Consider the following 19,846-nt stretch of genomic DNA (forward strand, 5'->3'; position numbering starts at 1 on the left):
CAATACATTGGGTGTAGAGTGAGGTTCATTACGAACACTACACTTCAATACATTGGGTGTAGAGTGAGGTTCATTGCGAACACTACACTTCAATACATTGGGTGTACAGTGAGGTTCACTGCGAACACTACATTTCATTACATTGGGTATACAGTGAGGTCCATTACAAACACTACAGTCCAATACATTGGGGGTACAGTGAGGTTCATTACGAACACTACACTTCAATACATTGGGTGTACAGTGAGGTTCATTACGAACACTACACTTCAATACATTGGGTGTACAGTGAGGTTCATTGCGAACACTACACTTCAATACATTGGGTGTACAGTGAGGTCCATTACGAACACTACATTTCATTACATTGGGTATACAGTGAGGTCCATTACAAACACTACAGTCCAATACATTGGGGGTACAGTGAGGTTCATTACGAACACTACACTTCAATACATTGGGTGTACAGTGAGGTTCGTTACGAACACTACACTTCAATACATTGGGTGTACAGTGAGGTTCATTGCGAACACTACACTTCAATACATTGGGTGTACAGTGAGGTTCACTGCGAACACTACACTTCAATACAGTGGGTGTACAGTGAGGTCCATTACGAACACTACACTTCAATACAATGGGTGTACATTGAGGTTCATTACGAACACTACACTTCAATACAGTAGGTGTATAGTGAGGTCCCTTACGAACCCTACACTCCAATACATTGGGTGTACAGTGAGGTCCATTACGAACACTACACTCCAATACATTGGGTGTACAGTGAGGTTCATTACGAACACTATAAACTTCAATACATTGGGAGTACAGTGAGGTCCATTACGAACACTACACTTCAATACTGTGGGTGTACAGTGAGGTTCATTACGAACACTACACTTCAATACATTGAGTGTACAGTGAGGTCCATTACGAACACTGCACTTCAATACATTGGGTGTACAGTGAGGTTCATTACGAACACTATACACTTCAATACAGTGGGTGTACAGTGAGGTCCATTAGGAACACTACACTCCAATACATTGGATGCACAGTGGGGTTCATTACGAACAATACACTTCAATACATTGGGTGTACAGTGAGGTCCATTACGACCCATACACTCCAATACATTGGATTGGTGTACAGTGAGGTCCATTACGAACACTACACTTCAATTCATTGGGTGTACAGTGAGGTCCATTACGAACTCTACACTCCAATACATTGGGTGTACAGTGAGGTTCATTACGAACACTACACTTCAATACATTGGGTGTACAGTGAGGTTCATTACGAACACTACACTCCAATACATTGGGTGTACAGTGATGTTCATTACGAACACTACACTTCAATACATTGGGTGTACAGTGAGGTTCATTACGAACTCTACACTCCAATACATTGGGTGTACAGTGAGGTTCATTACGAACACTACACTTCAATACATTGGGTGTACAGTGAGGTTCATTACGAACACTACACTTGAATACATTGGGTGTACAGTGAGGTTCATTACGAACACTATACACTTCAATACAGTGGGTGTACAGTGAGGTTCATTACGAACACTACACTCCAATACATTGGGTGTACATTGAGGTTCATTACGAACACTACACTTCAATACATTGGGTGTACAGTGAGGTTCATTACGAACACTACACTTGAATACATTGGGTGTACAGTGAGGTTCATTACGAACACTATACACTTCAATACAGTGGGTGTACAGTGAGGTTCATTACGAACACTACACTTCAATACATTGGGTGTACAGTGAGGTTCATTACGAACACTACACTTCAATACATTGGGTGTACAGTGAGGTTCATTACGAACACTATACACTTCAATACAGTGGGTGTACAGTGAGGTCCATTACGAACACTACACTTCAATACAATGGGTGTACATTGAGGTTCATTACGAACACTACACTTCAATACAGTAGGTGTATAGTGAGGTCCCTTACGAACCCTACACTCCAATACATTGGGTGTACAGTGAGGTCCATTACGAACACTACACTCCAATACATTGGGTGTACAGTGAGGTTCATTACGAACACTATAAACTTCAATACATTGGGAGTACAGTGAGGTCCATTACGAACACTACACTTCAATACTGTGGGTGTACAGTGAGGTTCATTACGAACACTACACTTCAATACATTGGGTGTACAGTGAGGTCCATTACGAACACTGCACTTCAATACATTGGGTGTACAGTGGGGTTCATTACGAACAATACACTTCAATACATTGGGTGTACAGTGAGGTCCATTACGAACCATACACTCCAATACATTGGATTGGTGTACAGTGAGGTCCATTACGAACACTACACTTCAATTCATTGGGTGTACAGTGAGGTCCATTACGAACTCTACACTCCAATACATTGGGTGTACAGTGAGGTTCATTACGAACACTACACTTCAATACATTGGGTGTACAGTGAGGTTCATTACGAACACTACACTTGAATACATTGGGTGTACAGTGAGGTTCATTACGAACTCTACACTCCAATACATTGGGTGTACAGTGATGTTCATTACGAACACTACACTTCAATACATTGGGTGTACAGTGAGGTTCATTACGAACTCTACACTCCAATACATTGGGTGTACAGTGAGGTTCATTACGAACACTACACTTCAATACATTGGGTGTACAGTGAGGTTCATTACGAACACTACACTTGAATACATTGGGTGTACAGTGAGGTTCATTACGAACACTATACACTTCAATACAGTGGGTGTACAGTGAGGTTCATTACGAACACTACACTCCAATACATTGGGTGTACATTGAGGTTCATTACGAACACTACACTTCAATACATTGGGTGTACAGTGAGGTTCATTACGAACACTACACTTGAATACATTGGGTGTACAGTGAGGTTCATTACGAACACTATACACTTCAATACAGTGGGTGTACAGTGAGGTTCATTACGAACACTACACTTCAATACATTGGGTGTACAGTGAGGTTCATTACGAACACTACACTTCAATACATTGGGTGTACAGTGAGGTTCATTACGAACACTATACACTTCAATACAGTGGGTGTACAGTGAGGTCCATTACGAACACTACACTTCAATACAATGGGTGTACATTGAGGTTCATTACGAACACTACACTTCAATACAGTAGGTGTATAGTGAGGTCCCTTACGAACCCTACACTCCAATACATTGGGTGTACAGTGAGGTCCATTACGAACACTACACTCCAATACATTGGGTGTACAGTGAGGTTCATTACGAACACTATAAACTTCAATACATTGGGAGTACAGTGAGGTCCATTACGAACACTACACTTCAATACTGTGGGTGTACAGTGAGGTTCATTACGAACACTACACTTCAATACATTGGGTGTACAGTGAGGTCCATTACGAACACTGCACTTCAATACATTGGGTGTACAGTGAGGTTCATTACGAACACTATACACTTCAATACAGTGGGTGTACAGTGAGGTCCATTAGGAACACTACACTCCAATACATTGGATGCACAGTGGGGGTTCATTACGAACAATACACTTCAATACATTGGGTGTACAGTGAGGTCCATTACGAACCATACACTCCAATACATTGGATTGGTGTACAGTGAGGTCCATTACGAACACTACACTTCAATTCATTGGGTGTACAGTGAGGTCCATTACGAACTCTACACTCCAATACATTGGGTGTACAGTGAGGTTCATTACGAACACTACACTTCAATACATTGGGTGTACAGTGAGGTTCATTACGAACACTACACTTGAATACATTGGGTGTACAGTGAGGTTCATTACGAACTCTACACTCCAATACATTGGGTGTACAGTGAGGTTCATTACGAACACTACACTTCAATACATTGGGTGTACAGTGAGGTTCATTACGAACTCTACACTCCAATACATTGGGTGTACAGTGAGGTTCATTACGAACACTACACTTCAATACATTGGGTGTACAGTGAGGTTCATTACGAACACTACACTTCAATACATTGGGTGTACAGTGAGGTTCATTACGAACACTACACTTGAATACATTGGGTGTACAGTGAGGTTCATTACGAACACTATACACTTCAATACAGTGGGTGTACAGTGAGGTCCATTACGAACACTACACTCCAATACATTGGGTGTACAGTGAGGTCCATTACGAACACTACACTCCAATACATTGGGTGTACAGTGAGGTTCATTACGAACACTATAAACTTCAATACATTGGGAGTACAGTGAGGTCCATTACGAACACTACACTTCAATACTGTGGGTGTACAGTGAGGTTCATTACGAACACTACACTTCAATACATTGGGTGTACAGTGAGGTCCATTACGAACACTACACTCCAATACATTGGGTGTACAGTGAGGTTCATTACGAACACTATAAACTTCAATACATTGGGAGTACAGTGAGGTCCATTACGAACACTACACTTCAATACTGTGGGTGTACAGTGAGGTTCATTACGAACACTACACTTCAATACATTGGGTGTACAGTGAGGTCCATTACGAACACTGCACTTCAATACATTGGGTGTACAGTGAGGTTCATTACGAACACTATACACTTCAATACAGTGGGTGTACAGTGAGGTCCATTACGAACACTACACTTCAATACATTGGGTGTACAGTGAGGTTCATTACGAACACTACACATCAATACATTGGGTGTACAGTAAGATTCATTACGAACACAATACACTTCAATACAGTGGGTGTACAGTGAGGTTCATTACGAACACTACACTTCAATACATTGGGTGTAGAGTGAGGTTCATTGCGAACACTACACTTCAATACATTGGGTGTACAGTGAGGTTCACTGCGAACACTACATTTCATTACATTGGGTATACAGTGAGGTCCATTACAAACACTACAGTCCAATACATTGGGGGTACAGTGAGGTTCATTACGAACACTACACTTCAATACATTGGGTGTACAGTGACGTTCATTACGAACACTACACTTCAATACATTGGGTGTACAGTGAGGTTCATTGCGAACACTACACTTCAATACATTGGGTGTACAGTGAGGTCCATTACGAACACTACATTTCATTACATTGGGTATACAGTGAGGTCCATTACAAACACTACAGTCCAATACATTGGGGGTACAGTGAGGTTCATTACGAACACTACACTTCAATACATTGGGTGTACAGTGAGGTTCATTACGAACACTACACTTCAATACATTGGGTGTACAGTGAGGTTCATTGCGAACACTACACTTCAATACATTGGGTGTACAGTGAGGTTCACTGCGAACACTACACTTCAATACATTGGGTGTACAGTGAGGTTCACTGCGAACACTACACTTCCATACAGTGAGTGTACAGTGAGGTCCATTACGAACACTACACTCCAATACATTGGGTGTACGGTGAGGTTCATTACGAACACTACACTTCAATACATTGGGTGTACAGTGAGGTCCATAACGAACCATACACTTCAATACATTGGTGTACAGTGAGGTCCATTACGAACACTACACTTCAATACATTGGATGTACAGTGAGGTCCATTAGGAACACTACACTCCAATATATTGGATGCACAGTGGGGTTCATTACGAACACTACACTTCAATACATTGGGTGTACAGTGAGGTCCATTACGAACCATACACTCCAATACATTGGATTGGTGTACAGTGAGGTCCATTACGAACACTACACTTCAATTCATTGGGTGTACAGTGAGGTCCATTACGAACACGACACTCCAATACATTGGGTGTACAGTGAGGTTCATTACGAACTCTACACACCAATACATTGGGTGTACAGTGAGGTTCATTACGAACACTACACTTCAATACATTGGGTGTACAGTGAGGTTCATTACGAACACTTCACTTCAATACATTGGGTGTACAGTGAGGTTCATTCCGAACACTATACACTTCAATACAGTGGGTGTACAGTGAGGTCCATTACGAACACTACACTCCAATACATTGGGTGTACAGTGAGGTCCATTACGAACACTACACTTCAATACAGTGGGTGTATAGTGAGGTCCATTACGAACCCTACACTCCAATACATTGGGTGTACAGTGAGGTCCATTACGAACACTACACTCCAATACATTGGGTGTACAGTGAGGTTCATTACGAACACTATAAACTTCAATACATTGGGAGTACAGTGAGGTCCATTACGAACACTACACTTCAATACTGTGGGTGTACAGTGAGGTTCATTACGAACACTACACTTCAATACATTGGGTGTACAGTGAGGTCCATTACGAACTCTGCACTCCAATACATTGGGTGTACAGTGAGGTTCATTACGAACACTATACACTTCAATACAGTGGGTGTACAGTGAGGTCCATTACGAACACTACACTTCAATACATTGGGTGTACAGTGAGGTTCATTACGAACACTACACATCAATACATTGGGTGTACAGTGAGATTCATTACGAACACAATACACTTCAATACAGTGGGTGTACAGTGAGGTTCATTACGAACACTACACTTCAATACATTGGGTGTAGAGTGAGGTTCATTACGAACACTACATTTCATTACATTGGGTATACAGTGAGGTCCATTACAAACACTACAGTCCAATACATTGGGGGTACAGTGAGGTTCATTACGAACACTACACTTCAATACATTGGGTGTACAGTGAGGTTCATTACGAACACTACACTTCAATACATTGGTGTACAGTGAGGTTCATTACGAACACTACACTTCAATACATTGGGTGTACAGTGAGCTTCACTACGAACACTACACTTTAATACATTGGGTGTACAGTGATGTCCATTACGAACACTGCACTTCAATACATTGGGTGTACAGTGAGGTTCATTACGAACACTATACACTTCAATACAGTGGGTGTACAGTGAGGTCCATTACGAACACTACACTTCAATACAGTGGGTGTATAGTGAGGTTCATTACGAACACTACACTTCAATACATTGGGTGTACAGTGAGGTTCATTACGAACACTATACACTTCAATACAGTGGGTGTACAGTGAGGTCCATTACGAACACTACACTCCAATACATTGGGTGTACAGTGAGGTCCATTACGAACACTACACTTCAATACAGTGGGTGTATAGTGAGGTCCATTACGAACCCTACACTCCAATACATTGGGTGTACAGTGAGGTCCATTACGAACACTACACTCCAATACATTGGGTGTACAGTGAGGTTCATTACGAACACTATAATCTTCAATACATTGGGAGTACAGTGAGGTCCATTACGAACACTACACTTCAATACTGTGGGTGTACAGTGAGGTTCATTACGAACACTACACTTCAATACATTGGGTGTACAGTGAGGTCCATTACGAACACTGCACTTCAATACATTGGGTGTACAGTGAGGTTCATTACGAACACTATACACTTCAATACAGTGGGTGTACAGTGAGGTCCATTACGAACACTACACTTCAATACATTGGGTGTACAGTGAGGTTCATTACGAAAACTACACATCAATACATTGGGTGTACAGTGAGATTCATTACGAACACAATACACTTCAATACAGTGGGTGTACAGTGAGGTTCATTACGAACACTACACTTCAATACATTGGGTGTAGAGTGAGGTTCATTACGAACACTACATTTTATTACATTGGGTATACAGTGAGGTCCATTACAAACACTACAATCCAATACATTGGGGGTACAGTGAGGTTCATTACGAACACTACACTTCAATACATTGGGTGTACAGTGAGGTTCATTACGAACACTACACTTCAATACATTGGTGTACAGTGAGGTTCATTACGAACACTACACTTCAATACATTGGGTGTACAGTGAGCTTCACTACGAACACTACACTTCAATACATTGGGTGTACAGTGATGTCCATTACGAACACTGCACTTCAATACATTGGGTGTACAGTGAGGTTCATTACGAACACTATTCACTTCAATACAGTGGGTGTACAGTGAGGTCCATTACGAACACTACACTTCAATACAGTCGGTGTATAGTGAGGTTCATTACGAACCCTACACTCCAATACATTGGGTGTACAGTGAGGTCCATTACGAACACTACACTCCAATACATTGGGTGTACAGTGAGGTTCATTACGAACACTATAAACTTCAATACATTGGGAGTACAGTGAGGTCCATTACGAACACTACACTTCAATACTGTGGGTGTACAGTGAGGTTCATTACGAACACTACACTTCAATACATTGGGTGTACAGTGAGGTCCATTACGAACACTGCACTTCAATACATTGGGTGTACAGTGAGGTTCATTACGAACACTATACACTTCAATACAGTGGGTGTACAGTGAGGTCCATTACGAACACTACACTTCAATACATTGGGTGTACAGTGAGGTTCATTACGAACACTACACATCAATACATTGGGTGTACAGTGAGATTCATTACGAACACAATACACTTCAATACAGTGGGTGTACAGTGAGGTTCATTACGAACACTACACTTCAATACATTGGGTGTAGAGTGAGGTTCATTACGAACACTACATTTCATTACATTGGGTATACAGTGAGGTCCATTACAAACACTACAGTCCAATACATTGGGGGTACAGTGAGGTTCATTACGAACACTACACTTCAATACATTGGGTGTACAGTGAGGTTCATTACGAACACTACACTTCAATACATTGGGTGTACAGTGAGGTTCATTGCGAACACTACACTTCAATACATTGGGTGTACAGTGAGGTTCACTGCGAACACTACACTTCAATACATTGGGTGTACAGTGAGGTTCACTGCGAACACTACACTTCAATTCATTGGGTGTACAGTGAGGTCCATTACGAAAACGACACTCCAATACATTGGGTGTACAGTGAGGTTCATTACGAACACTACACTTCAATACATTGGGTGTACAGTGAGGTTCATTACGAACACTACACTTCAATACATTGGGTGTACAGTGAGGTTCATTGCGAACACTATACACTTCAATACAGTGGGTGTACAGTGAGGTCCATTACGAACACTACACTCCAATACATTGGGTGTACAGTGAGGTCCGTTACGAACACTACACTTCAATACAGTGGGTGTATAGTGAGGTCCATTACGAACCCTACACTCCAATACATTGGGTGTACAGTGAGGTCCATTACGAACACTACACTCCAATACATTGGGTGTACAGTGAGGTTCATTACGAACACTATAAACTTCAATACATTGGGAGTACAGTGAGGTCCATTACGAACACTACACTTCAATACTGTGGGTGTACAGTGAGGTTCATTACGAACACTACACTTCAATACATTGGGTGTACAGTGAGGTCCATTACGAACACGACACTCCAATACATTGGGTGTACAGTGAGGTTCATTACGAACACTACACTTCAATACATTGGGTGTACAGTGAGGTTCATTACGAACACTACACTTCAATACATTGGGTGTACAGTGAGGTTCATTACGAACACTATACACTTCAATACAGTGGGTGTACAGTGAGGTCCATTACGAACACTACACTCCAATACATTGGGTGTACAGTGAGGTCCATTACGAACACTACACTTCAATACAGTGGGTGTATAGTGAGGTCCATTACGAACCCTACACTCCAATACATTGGGTGTACAGTGAGGTCCATTACGAACACTACACTCCAATACATTGGGTGTACAGTGAGGTTCATTACGAACACTATAAACTTCAATACATTGGGAGTACAGTGAGGTCCATTACGAACACTACACTTCAATACTGTGGGTGTACAGTGAGGTTCATTACGAACACTACACTTCAATACATTGGGTGTACAGTGAGGTCCATTACGAACACTGCACTTCAATACATTGGGTGTACAGTGAGGTTCATTACCAACACTATACACTTCAATACAGTGGGTGTACAGTGAGGTCCATTACGAACACTACACTTCAATACATTGGGTGTACAGTGAGGTTCATTACGAACACTACACATCAATACATTGGGTGTACAGTGAGATTCATTACGAACACAATACACTTCAATACAGTTGGTGTACAGTGAGGTTCATTACGAACACTACACTTCAATACATTGGGTGTAGAGTGAGGTTCATTACGAACACTATATTTCATTACATTGGGTATACAGTGAGGTCCATTACAAACACTACAGTCCAATACATTGGGAGTACAGTGAGGTCCATTACAAACACTACAGTCCAATACATTGGGTGTACAGTGAGGTTCATTACGAACACTACACTTCAATACATTGGGTGTACAGTGAGGTTCATTACGAACACTACACTTCAATACATTGGTGTACAGTGAGGTTCATTACGAACACTACACTTCAATACATTGGGTGTACAGTGAGCTTCACTACGAACACTACACTTCAATACATTGGGTGTACAGTGATGTCCATTACGAACACTGCACTTCAATACATTGGGTGTACAGTGAGGTTCATTACGAACACTATACACTTCAATACAGTGGGTGTACAGTGAGGTCCATTACGAACACTACACTTCAATACATTGGGTGTACAGTGAGATCCATTACGAACACTACACCCCAATACATTAGGTGTACAGTGAGGTTAATTACGAACACTACACTCCAATACATTGGGTGTACAGTGAGGTCCATTACGAACACTACACTTCAATACATTGGGTGTACAGTGAGGTCCATTACGAACACTACACTTCAATACATTGGGTGTACAGTGAGGTCCATTACGAACACTACACTTCAATAAATTGGGTGTACAGTGAGGTCCATTACGAACACTCCACTCCAATACATTGGGTATACAGTGAGGTCCATTACAACACTATACTCCAATACATTGGGAGTACAGTGAGGTCCATTACGAACACTACACTTCAATACATTGGGTGTATAGGGAGGTTCATTACGAACACTACACTTCAATACATTGGGTGTACAGTGAGGTTCATTACGAACACTACACTTCAATACATTGGATGTACAGTGAGATCCATTACGAACACTACACTTCAAAAAATTGAGTGTACAGTGAGGTTCATTACGAACACTACACTTCAATACATTGGGTGTACAGTGAGGTCCATTATGAACACTACACTTCAATACATTGGGTGTACAGTGAGATTTATTACGAACACTATACACTTCAATTCAGTGGGTGTACAGTGAGGTCCATTACGAACACTACACTTTAATACATTGGGTGTACAGTGAGGTCCATTACGAACAGTACACTTTAGTACATTGGGTGTACAGTGAGGTCCATTACGAACACTACACTTCAATACATTAGGTGTACAGTGAGGTCCATTACGAACACTACACTCCAATACATTGGGTGTACAGTGAGGTCCATTACGAACACTACACTTTAAAACATTGGGTGTACAGTGAGGTCCTTTACGAACCCTACACTCCAATACATTGGTGTACAGTGAGGTCCATTACGAACACTTCACTCCAATACATTGGGTGTACAGTGAGGTTCATTACAACACTATACTCCAATGCATTGGGAGTACAGTGAGGTCCATTACGAACACTACACTTCAATACATTGGGTGTACAGTGAGGTTCATTACGAACACTACACTTCAACACATTGGGTGTATAGTAAGGTTCATTACGAACACTACACTTCAATACATTGGGTATACAGTGAGGTCCATTACAAACACTACAGTCCAATACATTGGGAGTACAGTGAGGTTCATTACGAACACTACACTTCAATACATTGGGTGTACAGTGAGGTCCATTACGAACACTACACTTCAATACATTGGTGTACAGTGAGGTTCATTACGAACACTACACTTCAATACATTGGGTGTACAGTGAGCTTCACTACGAACACTACACTTCAATACATTGGGTGTACAGTGATGTCCATTACAAACACTACTGTCCAATACATTGGGAGTACAGTGAGGTTCATTACGAACACTACACTTCAATACATTGTGTGTACAGTGAGGTCCATTACGAACACTGCACTTCAATACATTGTGTGTACAGTGAGGTCCATTACGAACACTACACTCCAATACATTGGGTGTACAGTGAGGTCCATTACGAACACTACACTTCAAAACATTGGGTGTACAGTGAGGTCCTTTACGAACCCTACACTCCAATACATTGGTGTACAGTGAGGTCCATAACGAACACTGCACTTCAATACATTGGGTGTACAGTGAGGTCCATTACGAACAATACACTCCAATACATTGGGTGTACAGTGAGGTTCATTACGAACACTACACTCCAATACATTCCGTGTACAGTGCGGTTCATTACGAACACTGCACTTCAATACATTGGGTGTACAGTGAGTTTCACTACGAACACTACACTTCAATACATTGGGTGTATAGTGAGGTTCATTACGAACACTACACTTCAATACATTGGGTGTACAGTGAGGTTCATTACGAACACTACACTTCAATACATTGGGTGTACAGTGAGGTCCATTACGAACACTACACTTCAAAACATTGAGTGTACAGTGAGGTCCATAACGAACACTGCACTTCAATACATTGGGTATACAGTGAGGTCCATTACAAACACTACAGTCCAATACATTGGGAGTACAGTGAGGTTCATTACGAACACTAAACTTCAATACATTGGTGTACAGTGAGGTTCATTACGAACACTACTCTTCAATACATGGGGTGTACAGTGAGGTTCATTACGAACACTACACTTCAATACATTGGGTGTACAGTGAGGTCCATTACGAACTCTACACTTCAATAAATTGGGTGTACAGTGAGGTTCATTACGAACACTATACACTTCAATACAGTGGGTGTACAGTGAGGTTCATTACGAACACTACACGTCAATACAGTGGGTGTACAGTGAGGTCCATTACGAACCAGACACTTCAATATATTGGTGTACAGTGAGGTCCATTACGAACACTACACTTCAATACATTGGGTGTACAGTGAGGTCCATTACGAACACTACACTCCAATACATTGGTGTACAGTAAGGTCCATTACGAACACTACACTCCAATACATTGGAAGCACAGTGGGGTTCTTTACGAACACTACACTTCAATATATTGGGTGTACAGTGAGGTCCTTTACGAACCCGACACTCCAATACATTGGTGTACAGTGAGGTCCATAACGAACACTACACTTCAATACATTGGGTGTACAGTGAGGTCTATTACGAACTCTACACTCCAATACATTGGGTGTACAGTGAGGTCCATTAAGAACACTACACTCCAATACATTGGGAGTACAGTGAGGTCCATTACAAACACTACACCCCAATACATTGGGAGTACAGTGAGGTCCATTACGAACACTACACTTCAATACATTGGATGTACAGTGAGGTTCATTACGAACACTACACTTCAATACATTGGGTGTACAGTGAGGTTCATTACGAACACTACACTTCAATACATTGGGAGTACAGTGAGGTCCATTACAAACACTACATCCCAATACATTGGGAGTACAGTGAGGTCCATTACGAACACTACACTTCAATACATTGGGTGTACAGTGAGGTTCATTACGAAAACTACACTTCAATACATTGGGTGTACAGTGTGGTTCATTACGAACACTACACTTCAATACATTATGTATACATTGAGGTCCATTACAAACACTACAGTCCAATACATTGGGAGTACAGCGAGGTTCATTACGAACACTACACTTCAATACATTGGGTGTACAGTGAGGTTCATTACGAACACTACACTTCAATACATTGGGTGTACAGTGAGGTCCATTACGAACACTACACTTCAATAAATTGGGTGTACAGTGAGGTTCATTACGAACAATATACACTTCAATACAGTGGGTGTACAGTGAGGTTCATTACGAACACTACACTTCAATACATTGGGTGTACAGTGAGGTTCATTACGAACACTACACTTCAATACATTGGGATTACAGTGAGGTCCATTACAAACACTACACCCCAATACATTGGGAGTACAGTGAGGTCCATTACAAACACTACACTTCAATACATTGGGTGTACAGTGAGGTTCATTACGAACACTACACTTCAATACATTGAGTGTACAGTGAGGTCCATTACGAACACTACACTTCAATAAATTGGGTGTACAGTGAGGTTCATTACGAACACTATACACCTCAATACATTGGGTGTACAGTGAGGTTCATTACGAACACTACACTTCAATACATTGGGAGTACAGTGAGGTCCATTACAAACACTACACCCCAATACATTGGGAGTACAGTGAGGTCCATTACGAACACTACACTTCAATACATTGGGTGTACAGTGAGGTTCATTACGAACACTACACTTCAATACATTGGGAGTACAGTGAGGTCCATTACAAACACTACACCCCAATACATTGGGAGTACAGTGAGGTCCATTACAAACACTACACTTCAATACATTGGGTGTACAGTGAGGTTCATTACGAACACTACACTTCAATACATTGGGTTTACAGTGAGGTTCATTACGAACACTACACTTCAATACATTGTGTATACATTGAGGTCCATTACAAACACTATAGTCCAATACATTGGGAGTACAGTGAGGTTCATTACGAACACTACACTTCAATACATTGGGTGTACAGTGAGGTTCATTACGAACACTACACTTCAATACATTGGGTGTACAGTGAGGTCCATTACGAACACTACACTTCAATAAATTGGGTGTACAGTGAGGTTCATTACGAACACTATACACTTCAATACAGTGGGTGTACAGTGAGGTTCATTACGAACACTACACTTCAATACATTGGGTGTACAGTGAGGTTCATTACGAACACTACACTTCAATACATTGGGTGTACAGTGAGGTCCATTACGAACACTTCACTTCAATACATTGGATGTATAGTGACGTCCGTTATGAACACTACACTCCAATACACTGGCTGTACAGTGAGGTCCATTACGAACACTACACTTCAATACAATGGGTGTACAGTGAGGTTCATTACGAACACTACACTCCAATACATTGGATTGGTGTACAGTGAGGTCCATTACGAACACTACACTTCAATTCATTGGGTGTACATTGAGGTCCATTACGAACTCTACACTCCAATACATTGGGTGTACAGTGAGGTTCATTACGAACACTACACTTCAATACATTGGGTGTACAGTGAGATCCATTACGAACACTACACTTCAATAAATTGGGTGTACAGTGAGGTTCATTACGAACACTATACACTTCAATACAGTGGGTGTACAGTGAGGTTCATTACGAACACTACACTTCAATACATTGGGTGTACAGTGAGGTTCATTACGAACACTACACTTCAATACATTGGGTGTACAGTGAGGTCCATTACGAACACTTCACTTCAATACATTGGATGTATAGTGACGTCCGTTATGAACACTACACTCCAATACACTGGCTGTACAGTGAGGTCCATTACGAACACTACACTTCAATACAATGGGTGTACAGTGAGGTTCATTACGAACACTACACTCCAATATATTGGGTGTACAGTGAGGTTCATTGCGAACACTACACTTCAATTCATTGGGTGTACAGTGAGGTTCACTGCGAACACTACACTTCAATACATTGGGTGTACAGTGAGGTTCATTACGAACACTATACACTTCAATACAGTGGGTGTGCAGTGAGGTCCATTACGAACACTACACTCCAATACATTGGGTGTACAGTGAGGTTCATTACGAACACTACACTTCAATACATTGGGTGTACAGTGAGGTCCATTACGAACCATACACTTCAATACATTGGTGTACAGTGAGGTCCATTACGAACACTACACTTCAATACATTGGGTGTACAGTGAGGTCCATTACGAACACTACACTCCAATACATTGGATGCACAGTGGGGTTCATTACGAACACTACACTTCAATACATTGGGAGTACAGTGAGGTCCATTACGAACACTACACTTCAATTCATTGGGTGTACAGTGAGGTTCATTACGAACTCTACACTCCAATACATTGGGTGTACAGTGAGGTTCAATACGAACACTACACTTCAATACATTGGGTGTACAGTGAGGTTCATTACGAACACTACACTTCAATACATTGTGTGTACAGTGAGGTTCATTACGAACACTATACACTTCAACACAGTGGGTGTACAGTGAGGTCCATTACGAACACTACACTCCAATACATTGGGTGTACAGTGAGGTCCATTACGAACACTACACTTCAATACAGTGGGTGTACAGTGAGGTCCATTACGAACCCTACACTCCAATACATTGGGTGTACAGTGAGGTCCATTACGAACACTACACTTTAATACATTGGGTGTACAGTGAGGTCCATTACGAACACTACACTTTAATACATTGGGTGTACAGTGAGGTCCATTACGAACCCTACACTTCAATACATTGGGTGTACAGTGAGGTCCATTACGAACACTACATTCCAATACATTGGTGTACAGTGAGGTTCATTACGAACACTACACTTCAATACATTGGGTGTACAGTGAGGTCCATTACGAACACTACACTTTAATACATTGGGTGTACAGTGAGGTCCATTACGAACCCTACACTTCAATACATTGGGTGTACAGTGAGGTCCATTACGAACACTACACTCCAATACATTGGTGTACAGTGCGGTTCATTACGAACACTACACTTCAATACATTGGGTGTACAGTGAGGTCCATTACGAACACTACACTCCAATACATTGGTGTACAGTGAGGTCCATTACGAACACTACACTTCAATACATTGGGTGTACAGTGAGGTCCATTACGAACACTACACTCCAGTACATTGGTGTACAGTGAGGTCCTTTACGAACACTACACTCCAATACATTGGTGTACAGTGAGGTCCATTACGAACACTACACTCCAATACATTGGTGTACAGTGAGGTCCATTACGAACACTACACTTCAATACATTGGGTGTACAGTGAGGTCCATTACGAACCCTACACTCCAATACATTGGTGTACAGTGAGGTCCATTACGAACACTACACTTCAATACATTGTGTATACATTGAGGTCCATTACGAACACTATACACTTCAATACAGTGGGTGTACAGTGAGGTTCATTGCGAACACTACACTTCAATACATTGGGTGTACAGTGAGGTTCATTACGAACACTACACTTCAATACATTGGGTGTACAGTGAGGTCCATTACGAACACTTCACTTCAATACATTGGATGTATAGTGACGTCCGTTATGAACACTACACTCCAATACACTGGCTGTACAGTGAGGTCCATTACGAACACTACACTTCAATACAATGGGTGTACAGTGAGGTTCATTACGAACACTACACTCCAATACATTGGGTGTACAGTGAGGTTCATTGCGAACACTACACTTCAATACATTGGGTGTACAGTGAGGTTCACTGCGAACACTACACTTCAATACATTGGGTGTACAGTGAGTTTCATTACGAACACTATACACTTCAATACAGTGGGTGTGCAGTGAGGTCCATTACGAACACTACACTCCAATACATTGGGTGTACAGTGAGGTTCATTACGAACACTACACTTCAATACATTGGGTGTACAGTGAGGTCCATTACGAACCATACACTTCAATACATTGGTGTACAGTGAGGTCCATTACGAACACTACACTTCAATACATTGGGTGTACAGTGAGGTCCATTACGAACACTACACTCCAATACATTGGATGCACAGTGGGGTTCATTACGAACACTACACTTCAATACATTGGGTGTACAGTGAGGTCCATTACGAACCATACACTCCAATACATTGGATTGGTGTACAGTGAGGTCCATTACGAACACTACACTTCAATTCATTGGGTGTACAGTGAGGTCCATTACGAACACGACACTCCAATACATTGGGTGTAGAGTGAGGTCCATTACGAACCCTACACTTCAATACATTGGGTGTACAGTGAGGTCCATTACGAACACTACACTCCAATACATTGGGTGTACAGTGAGGTTCAATACGAACACTACACTTCAATACATTGGGTGTACAGTGAGGTTCATTACGAACACTACACTTCAATACATTGTGTGTACAGTGAGGTTCATTACGAACACTATACACTTCAACACAGTGGGTGTACAGTGAGGTCCATTACGAACACTACACTCCAATACATTGGGTGTACAGTGAGGTCCATTACGAACACTACACTTCAATACAGTGGGTGTACAGTGAGGTCCATTACGAACCCTACACTCCAATACATTGGGTGTACAGTGAGGTCCATTACGAACACTACACTTTAATACATTGGGTGTACAGTGAGGTCCATTACGAACACTACACTTTAATACATTGGGTGTACAGTGAGGTCCATTACGAACCCTACACTTCAATACATTGGGTTTACAGTGAGGTCCATTACGAACACTACACTCCAATACATTGGTGTACAGTGCGGTTCATTACGAACACTACACTTCAATACATTGTGTGTACAGTGAGGTCCATTACGAACCCTACACTTCAATACATTGGGTGTACAGTGAGGTCCATTACGAACACTACACTCCAATACATTGGTGTACAGTGCGGTTCATTACGAACACTACACTTCAATACATTGGGTGTACAGTGAGGTCCATTACGAACACTACACTCCAATACATTGGTGTACAGTGAGGTCCATTACGAACACTACACTTCAATACATTGGGTGTACAGTGAGGTCCATTACGAACACTACACTCCAGTACATTGGTGTACAGTGAGGTCCTTTACGAACACTACACTCCAATACATTGGTGTACAGTGAGGTCCATTACGAACACTACACTCCAATACATTGGTGTACAGTGAGGTCCATTACGAACACTACACTTCAATACATTGGGTGTACAGTGAGGTCCATTACGAACCCTACACTCCAATACATTGGTGTACAGTGAGGTCCATTACGAACACTACACTTCAATACATTGGGTGTACAGTGAGGTTCATTACGTAGAATTACGTAGTCAACCAAAATATTGCACAGCAGAATATTTGTGAAGGCAAATTTCCTGACAGGCGAATCTTTGGAAAGAGTAACATGGCGCCATAGTAGTTATTTGTGTGTTATACTTACGTCATATAGAGTGGTGGATACTGTAACGTTACTGTAACACGATAACGATATGTTCAGTTGTTCATTAACAACATATTCAGTGTAGTTGAGAAATCCACAGCAATGGAGCTATTGGGGTAAGTAATATGAATGTTATTTCAATTGAGTGAACCAATGTACAGTGGGTATTACACGCAGTCGCGATGTACATATACTTGGTAATCGATCGCTGGTTGCGTAATTGCCGTAAAAGAAATCTACAAACATTGAAAATCAAAGGGGTTCAACAATGCAAGTACCCCATAGTATGCCCCTAGCACACAGCAATGACATTAATATTAAATAAGACGTTTTCTTTACATACCTGACTTTGTACAAGGTTTATGGTGATTTGGTCGAGAAAGTTCCATGCCATGTGTACGTAAGTGATAAACTGTAAAACAATCGAGCACGTGATATTATAATGGGCTGCATATAGCGAGTATCAAAAACAGGAGTCGAGTTGTGATTAGCTCGTTGTTCGTTTAGCCATCACAAATTTCTCACCAACACCAATTGCACAAATGTCACGGTGAAAGGAAACAAAGGTTGTATGTTATGACGCACAAAAAAACACATGCATATGATATCG

The 19,846-nt window shown here is 41.3% G+C and overlaps 1 protein-coding gene across 1 annotated transcript in view; it reads right to left on the reverse strand.

Annotated features, from left to right (window-relative positions):
- LOC102804337 (CD63 antigen-like) overlaps positions 1-19,846 on the reverse strand; it is a 46,811-nt gene that overhangs the window by 18,270 nt on the left and 8,695 nt on the right. Inside the window, exons 6-7 of the mRNA XM_085492844.1 lie at positions 19,580-19,648; positions 19,237-19,344 (exon numbers count right to left, since the gene is read on the reverse strand). Of these exons, the coding sequence (XP_085348970.1) occupies positions 19,237-19,344; positions 19,580-19,648 (177 nt within the window). The remainder of the gene's footprint in view (positions 1-19,236; positions 19,345-19,579; positions 19,649-19,846) is intronic.

The sequence above is a fragment of the Saccoglossus kowalevskii genome, chromosome 18, assembly GCF_978046115.1.
Source record: "Saccoglossus kowalevskii chromosome 18, keSacKowa6.1, whole genome shotgun sequence".
Lineage (NCBI taxonomy): Eukaryota > Metazoa > Hemichordata > Enteropneusta > Harrimaniidae > Saccoglossus > Saccoglossus kowalevskii.